This window comes from Sinocyclocheilus rhinocerous, unplaced genomic scaffold, assembly GCF_001515625.1.
Source record: "Sinocyclocheilus rhinocerous isolate Xijiao unplaced genomic scaffold, SAMN03320098_v1.1 scaffold567, whole genome shotgun sequence".
In the NCBI taxonomy this organism is placed as follows: domain Eukaryota; kingdom Metazoa; phylum Chordata; class Actinopteri; order Cypriniformes; family Cyprinidae; genus Sinocyclocheilus; species Sinocyclocheilus rhinocerous.
In genome coordinates, this window is record NW_015649134.1 from 936,602 (window position 1) to 945,491 (window position 8,890).

The following is an 8,890-nucleotide window of genomic DNA, read 5'->3' on the forward strand; positions in this document are numbered from 1 at the left end:
AGTGCATGAAAAGCAAACTGGTGCTCTTCTGTTTCTTTTGGTGTATGACTCCCCCTTGTTTCGTATAAAAAGCACAATAATTAGATCAAATAATAATGATTAGACGGTTATTTAATTATCGCGACAGGCCTAGTTGCACTACCAAGGACTGAAATGCTCCAGGAAAGCTCTTTTCATGCTGAGCTAATCAACTAAAATCACCACACGCCAGCACCAGCTCACGGAACAACTCGCTGCTCGCCAGGAACGGACGGAGCAGACAGTGGAAATGTTGCGGGAAGCCGGCGTGGCTCGTGTGCCGTTACCACCACCATCTCACCAAACTTAGCGACCTAGATGATATAGAAGCTTACCTGCACACATTTGAAGTAGTGGCCACCCGAGAGCGTTGGGATCGACGGGAGTGGGCCCGTCTTCTAGCCCCCTTCCTGACCGGGGAAGCGCAACGAGCCTATTTTGCGTTAACTCCTCCCGAGAGCAAAGACTACGGCGCGGTCAAGCGGGAAATCCTAGCCCGAGTGGGGCTGTCCCCCATCTGTGCCGCACAACAGTTCTGGACTTGGACGTATGAGGAAAACGTGCCAGTGAGGGTCCAGACCACCCGGTTGTCCCGCATTGCGCATCTGTGGCTGCTCGTAGACGAACCCTCTGCCGCCCAGGTCGCCGAGAGAGTGGTGGTGGACCGCCTGCTCCATGCGCTTCCCAGATGGTATAGGAACCCAGTGGGAATGCGTAACCCAAATAGCCTGGCTGAACTGGTGGAAGCAGTCGAGCTGGCAGAAGCGGCTTTTGCGAGAGATGCTGGAGAGAGGGCGGCAGCCAGCCCCCGGAGGGCAAACCCCGTTTGGCGACCACCGGAGGGCACCTCAAGGCCAGTAAGCAGACCTGGCGGCCCCGCCCCGGCCGACGAACCCATGCCCACGGAACGCCACCATCCCAATTACCTGCGTGCATGGGGATACTCGGCAGGTACACGCCCACCAAGTCACCATCTCCGCTCCATCAGGAGCCTGGGCCCTGGAGGTTGGCGTCGTCCCGGATCTCCCCGTGCCAGTTCTTCTCGGGAGGGATTGGCCAAGGTTTGAACAGCTGCTCGCCGCCACGATTCCTCCGGCCAGTAGGGGGCTCCGCCGACCGGACCGCCGGGAACGGAACAGCAGGGTTTGCCAGCCAGCCCTGATGGCCAATGAAAGTGAGCACGAGGGTGAGTCCCAGCCTGGTACCAATAACCCATTTCTAAATTTCTATCAACAGATAACCTCTGGGGGCTCGTTTGGTAGAGAACAGCGTGAGGATGACCTGCTACGGAATTGCTGGCACTAAGTGCGGATAGTCGACGGAGAGGTCAGACAGCCCGCGCCTCACCCCGTGCCTTACTTCCTGGTCCAAAATGGTCTCCTTTACTGTGCCGCCCCGAGGCAGGGGAAGGAAAAGTTACTATTGGTGGTGCCCAAAACGAAGACGGCTACAGTTATTGAGCTGGCCCACACCCACCCGATGGCTGGTCATCTGGGGGCCGCCAATACCATACAAAGGATCCGTGATCACTTCCATTGGCCAGGTTTAGAAGCTGAGGTGAAACGCTTCTGCCAAAGCTGCCCTATCTGTCAGCGCACCACTCCAGCGCGGCCTCCCCCCAGCCCACTCATTCCTCTCCCTATAATTGAGGTGCCCTTCGAGCGCATTGGGATGGACCTCGTAGGGCCCCTGCCGAAGTCCGCCCGGGGCCATGAGCACATTCTGTTGATAGTGGATTATGCTACCCGGTATCCCGAAGCATTGCCCCTCCGCAAAGCCACGTCCAAGGCCATAGCCAAGGACCTGTTCATGCTCTTCAGTCGGGTGGGCATCCCCTCCGAGATCCTGACTGACCAGGGAACCCCGTTTATGTCTCGATTGATGTCAAACCTCTGTCACCTTCTCAAAGTCAAACAGCTACGGACGTCGGTCTATCATCCCCAAACAGACGGCCTGGTGGAGCGGTTTAACCAGACCTTAAAAAGGATGTTGCGACGAGTGGTGGCAGAAGATGGGCGCGACTGGGACTTGATGCTGCCATACGTGCTCTTTGGAATCCGGGAAGTGCCCCAGGCCTCCACCGGATTTACCCCGTTTGAGCTCCTCTTTGGCCGTCAACCACAGGGTCTACTCGACGTGGCCCGTCAGGCCTGGGAGCAGCAACCAGCCCCCCAACGGTCAGTCATCGAGCACGTACAGGAGATGCGGGAGCGGATCCATCGTGTGATGCCCCTTGTGAAAGAACACCTCGCCGAGGCCCAGCGCGCCCAAAAACGGTGGTATGACCGGCCCGCACAGCCCAGAGAATTTCAGCCAGGGGATCAGGTGCTAGTTCTGATACCCACTGCCACCTCCAAATTCCTGGCCTCGTGGCAGGGACTCTATACTGTCACGGAAAGGGTAGGCCCGGTCACCTACAGGGTGCGTCAGCTGGGACGTCGACACGAGGAAAAGATTTACCACTTCAATCTGTTGAAGAAGTGAATCTGTGAAGAATCTGTTGATCACTCCAGAAGAAAGACCTCACCTCCCTGGTCAGTCAGTTCCCAGATGTGTTCGACGAACGGCCCAGGCGGACCAAAGTCATCCAGCACGACATCCGCACCCCTCCCGGAGTAATTGTGCGGCAGAGGCCCTACCGGGTACCGGAGGCTCGCCGGCTGGCGTATAGAGGAAGAAATCACTCGGATGCGCCAACTAGGAGTGATAGAAGCATCTCGTAGTCCCTGGTCCAGCCCCATCGTCATGGTCCCAAAGCCCGATTTTGTCGACGGCTATTTGTGTCTGTGAACTCCCTCTCCCAGCCACAAAGCTGTTATGAGTAAATACTGCTGAATAAAACAAAAACTGTCCGTCTTCATTTCAGGCTGCAAAGCAACACAATGTGATTATTTTAAAGGGGGTGATTCTTTTCTATACCAATATGTGTGTGTCGATTGACAGTTCTCTTAGAGTAGTTAAGAACAGGGTTGAACTCTCTTAGCCCCTAACTTTCTTAATCTGCTTGGATTGCTCCCAATTCGAGACTTTGTGGTAATCCCAATTGAATCCAACTATGCTAATCTGCTAATCTTGCAGTTATCAACATCTGACTCAATGTTTACGTTCCTACAGGTTAAAAATACCACCAGACTGCACCACAGAGCTCAATCACAATGCTTACCTGTTCCTACAGAGTGTCTTTTAAAAACATGATAAGGTAAAAGTGTTTGACTGCCCAGACATGACTGACAAATATTTATCAAAATGCAATTAAACAGGCAAGAAAGTTCATATTTTATTAAAATAATTATTAAGGTAATCCTGTTGTACCCTGTTAAAATATTTATTAATGAAATATCCCATTTAATTAAAAGGTTTAGATAAAAATGTTGGTCACAAAAGTAGTAATAGATTAAATTATAAGAGGCTTTAATTGCTGTTTTCTGGATGTTCATTTTTATCTTGTTTTTGCTGAAGCTTGTTTGTATCTGCTTTAGGACAGAGACTGTGCATTGTCTCCTGAAGAGCTTATGGATCTATTTGATGTTTTCCCCTACTTCCCCTGAGGACTGGATGTGAACAGTACGGTCTGCACTAATGACCAGGGCTGGATCACATACCAAGGCTATCTCTCTCAGTGGACGTGTGTATCAAACATGCGACGTGTCTCAGTTCAAGAATTATAGTCGTCCTTAATGAAGTGAATATAATGAACATAGTTTTGAACAGTTTGTACAGCAAGGAGAATGAATCCGTTGTTCATTATGCTACCCTGTTGTGCATTACTGTCTGGATGGTTTTGAAATGATTTATGAGTTTATCAATTATCAATGTCTTTTTTACAGGTTAACAACTTACCTGGATGTCCAGCGATGTCTGGAATATCTTGGTTACCTTGGTTACTCTATAATTGCTGAGCAGGAATCTCAGGCATCTGCCATAACAGGTCAGTTGAAAGACAAATATTTGCTATATAACATACATAATTATATACCTCTATAATTACTACTTCAGAGTAATTGTGGATATTAGAACATGCAAAAAATCCATCTTGGGCATATTCAAGACTTAATTTTTAGACTGGTTAAATTACCACATACACTTCACATTGTATGATTTTCTTTTCTTTTGTCTATTTCTTCTGTGTTCCACATTAGGAAAAAAAAATGGATGTTTGATGTGCAACATAACTTAAAATTAAAGTGTATTAAATTCACAAATTTGCACATACACACTTAACAGCCAAGAAACGGAGAGCTAAAGCACATTGTATGATTTTCTTTTCTTTTGTCTATTTCTTGTGTGTTCCACATTAGGAAAAAAAATGGATGTTTGATGTGCAACATAACTTAAAATTAAAGTGTATTAAATTCACAAATTTGATCATTAATATGTTAAATTAAAAAATAAATAAATAACAGCACCACCTCTCTTGTACGTGTTCTGTGATATTCTGTGTTTTGGAGCAGCTCTAGCCGTTTCTCATCGCGCTGCGTCAAATACAGAATGGCGGCTCAAAACACCCGACCGCTGCATGAGCATATGAAACTATTTGTATGATAATCAAATACAGATTTGTATCTGAATATTTAAAAATGATCATGTACTGTGCAAATACAGCATGCATGTAAAAATGTTATTGGCACAGTGGTTAACCAGAAAAACAAAAAATGACACTTCATGAACCAAAAGGTTGCCTACCCCTGCTTTAGAAAATCTATTCATGGGTCATCACTTGTGGTTGTTAGAGTAACTGCAAATGCAGAATGCAAAAAGTCACATTGCATTGACTTATAACTTCAATATATTATGTATTTTTTTCATGTGTATTTTGTTTATAGTTCTTAATTAAAGTGGTCCTGACTGAATGTATTTGCACATGTTAGTGACCCGTGATAAGAAGCTCGACCTTCAGAAGAAACAGACGCAACGGAATGTATTTCGCTGGCATGTGTTTGGAATAACTGGAAGTGGCAAAACTGGTTTCCTGCAGGGCTTCCTCGGCAGAAACCTTGTGGTCAGTTGCGGAACCAACCCCCCCCCCCTTTAGTTAACAGTGATTAGTTAACACTTTACAATAAAGTTCAGTTTGTTAAAATGTTCTAATGCATTAGGTGATTATCAGTGCCGTCCCTAGCTGACGCGGGGCCCAGTGCGAGGTAGGGAGCGGGGCCCCCCTCGGTCCGTTCTCGTTCGCCTTCCCGGTAGCCAATCTGTTCGCGATCACGTTCTGTTCATTCATAGTACATTAATGCTAAATTATACAACTTGAAATGTATTAGCATGAAAAATGTGAAATAAACATTATATTAATAAAAACTTTTAAATTATAGTTCATTACATTAGTTAATAAATTAAGTGTCATAAACTAGCAAAGTATTGCAGATGCACTTTTATAAGGCCTTGGACAGTGTTACATTTCATTAGAGCTACTGTTTGTTCAGAGCAACACCTCTGTTGAATCTTGGTTGATTTCGAAACCAAGGCATTTTACAATCGCATCTGTGCTATTTCTGATATCATTTGTGCTCCATTCATCAAAAAGATTTGTAAAAAAAAAATATTATGCAATCAGCACTGCACATGTGTACGGACAAGAGAAGTACTTGTTGGTAAATAGTTATTTGGCTTACAGGAACTTACACTTTAGGTTTTTTTCAGTCTGTGGAACTATAGTAATTCTGAACACTTTCTTAGTTGGAAAAGCATATTGCGGTTCCTCAAAACATTTGCTCTTAAAACATGCATTTAAGCCATATGAAGAGTTCAGAGATTTGACCACTATTTATCATCATAGTTTCCCGAAAAAAGAAACTGAAACTTTGTCCTACATTTGTTTGTTTTTCCTTCAGCTCCATGAATTCTTTCCAGATTTAGATTTCCTGTCTGAGACCAAACTTTCATGTGACATTGTGTGTCTGATCTATGATGTCAGCAACCCTTGCTCTTTTGAGTACTGTGCACAAATCTTCAAGGTTTGCTTTTACACTTTAAAGAGCAAAGCCAATACTATGCTGTCTAATAATTAAATACAGGGCAATACATTAACACATGACTTCACATCTTTGGTCTTATTCCTTTATTTACTGTGTTCTTTTTATATTATACTGATGTATGTGTACTAAATGCATTTTTGACTTTATTTTCCAGCAATACTTCATGGATAGTAAGACTCCATGTATGTTGATTGCTACAAAGTCAGACCTGCCTGAAACAAAGCAGCAATACAGTATGACTCCACTGGAATTCTGTCGCAAGCACAAGATGCCGCCACCTCAGTCTTATACCTGTAACACAGCTGCGGCTCCCAGCAAAGACATCTTCATCAAACTCACCACCATGTCTGTGTATACGTAAGTGATCTCTCATTATCCACAATTAAAAGAGTTTGAAGGTATTTTAACACAGGACCGTGGAATTATTACAGTTAACTCTGTTTATCAATTACTTTTAGAGCGTCACAATTCAAATGACTATTTTTTTTGTCTTTTTTATAGTTTTGTCTTTTGTATTGTCTCTGTTTTAATTGACCACTCTTGTTTATCTCTCAGGGGTTATTTCCACATACAGATAACAATAAAAACAAAACATGGTTAGGTGGTTTACTCTACTCTCTGGAATAAATGATTTCCCTAAAAACAGAAAACTTCTCCAAGCTGTCTGGCTGCAGAGCATCTTATGAGTCAGATGATGGTTTTCTGTTCTTCAATCGCAGTCTCATCATGAAATGACACTGTCTACAGTACCTATGCATTTATATTCAGTACAGTAAGCAAAATCTCCAAGCATGTGATATAAATCATATTTTTCCCAATTGTTCCCCTCATTGTGTAAGACAAGAGAGACAATGTGGACAGAAAACACTAGAGAATGTTACTGGTTTGAAAGAACTTGAGGGAACATTCAAACTAACAATGTGCATTTAATTCTTTCACTTCTCTATTTCAAGATCTGTTAACTCAAAAGTACGCTATATTATATCCTATTTCTTAGTGACTCATTTCTGCTGTTTGCCTGTATCTTTCTCTGTGTGTTGGCAGCCATGCTCGTCTGCGCTGCATGTGTACCTGTAACAGATGTACCTTCTGTCTGTGTCAGAACTTCCTCAACTCTGAGCTCGTGCAGACGGTTCGGACCAAACTCTACACGGTCATCTTTAGGAGGTTCTCAGGATGGCTTTATCTTGGTTTATCACCTTTCCACTTTACTTGTCTCTTTTGCTTTTATCAAAATTCATCCTCTTTTTTTTTTCTCCATTTACTTATTCTCATTCCGATTATTAATTTGGCAGTTTGGCAAAGTGCACCTGGCTTAACATGCTAATAAACCTTTGACCATATAGACTACGTGAAAATAAATAATTTGACAGGCCTAGGCAGCATTGATGAAGTTATGATGTTCTGTGGACTGTCACCTTATTTCAGTGTTGGGCTGTAGATTTTTGGATGGGTCACCAAGCATTTTTGGATACTTTTTCAATTCAGTCCAGTTTAGTTGTATAGCACCTTTCACAAACATGTCGATCCAAAGAAGCTTTAACAAGAGTAGTGCCATGCAAATCCCCCCAGTGAACAAGTCAAATGACAAGCGAGAAATTCCCAAAGATATTTACGTAGATAAGAAAAATCCTTTGATGGAACTAAGAATGTAGGGACTTTCTGGTTGGGGAAGCCCACTTTCTTGTGCTTTATACAAACATGCATGTCTGCATATAGAAACTTGTTAATCTCTGTGTTAGTAGTTTTAATGGTAATATTGACTAACTTGTTAAATTATACATAATGACTACACTGACTTCTAATAAAATAATAATTCATACGATATGCAAATAGAAGGGATACACCCTCATATATATCCTTGCATATACTACTTATGACAAAAACAGGTTATGGCTGGTCTTGAGACTGTCATGGCAAATGGGTGGCAGGTATGGATTTGGGGTTCAGATTTAAGCACGATCCATTCTTAATGCTTTTAAAATTCATGTTTAAATTTCTGTCATTCTTATCTGTTTTGCAACTTGTGACATGCAGAAATTCAGTAGTTCGTTCTCCTACAACTCAGTGATCCAGTTATTACCATTTTCCTCTTTATTTGCTCTTCTTAAGGTTTCTTTGTGTTCTCCATCTGCCATTGCTATTTCCCAACACTGAAATTTGTCCTCTTTCTTCGTCCTTCATCTTGGATTGAGTTTTGTAATGTTTTAGTATAGCAAATGAATACTATTTTCTTCATTCCCTTTAAATAACACTTGTTTATACACATCATTTATCCTAATTTATCCTATTCATTTGAATTCATTGGTTTGTCTCGTTTCAGGCATTATTGTGCACTAAACTTGTGCTTTAGTTTTATTACGATGTTCACTACAGAAGTTACTAAACTTTTGATTTATATTTATCTTAAACTACAAGCGCTGTATAGTAAATGTAAGGTACTAAAACAAATGTAACCTTTTTATCTATTCATTTCTATTTTCTTTCTCAGGCATATTACCCATGCTGACCTGAAGAGCTCTACATTTTGGCTCAGAGCGAGTGTTGGAGCCACAGTTTGTGCTATGCTTGGCTTTGTCATGTACAGAGCCCTCCTCAGATCTCGATGAGCAGACCCAAAAACGTATTTCCTTCATTTCCTGTCTGCCCTAGTTATTTCACATGTACAGGGAAAACCAATAGAAATATATAGTTTTTAAAAAGAAAGCATAAAGTAACATAGCTGTTATATTTCTATTTAATTACTACTGTATATTCCCAGGTCTTGGGACTCTATTTGAGACAGCAAACTAGGATGTTTTTCTTGAAATATAATGCAAGCAAACTGTAAATATGTAAATGAGAGAAAATATTTGTTACAAAGTTAATAAAAACAAATTGCATTCATATTTAAA

At 42.4% G+C, this 8,890-nt stretch overlaps 1 protein-coding gene across 1 annotated transcript in view; it reads left to right on the plus strand.

The window, feature by feature from the left end:
- The window catches only part of LOC107710269 (mitochondrial Rho GTPase 1-A), a 31,981-nt gene extending 23,373 nt beyond the window's left edge, over positions 1-8,608 (plus strand). Inside the window, 10 exon segments of the mRNA XM_074560073.1 lie at positions 3,133-3,217; positions 3,498-3,643; positions 3,846-3,946; positions 4,887-5,049; positions 5,430-5,438; positions 5,546-5,612; positions 5,853-5,975; positions 6,151-6,353; positions 7,041-7,163; positions 8,488-8,608. Of these exon segments, the coding sequence (XP_074416174.1) occupies positions 3,133-3,217; positions 3,498-3,643; positions 3,846-3,946; positions 4,887-5,049; positions 5,430-5,438; positions 5,546-5,612; positions 5,853-5,975; positions 6,151-6,353; positions 7,041-7,163; positions 8,488-8,605 (1,138 nt within the window). The 3' untranslated portion in view covers positions 8,606-8,608.
- The last annotated feature ends 282 nt before the right edge of the window (positions 8,609-8,890 follow it).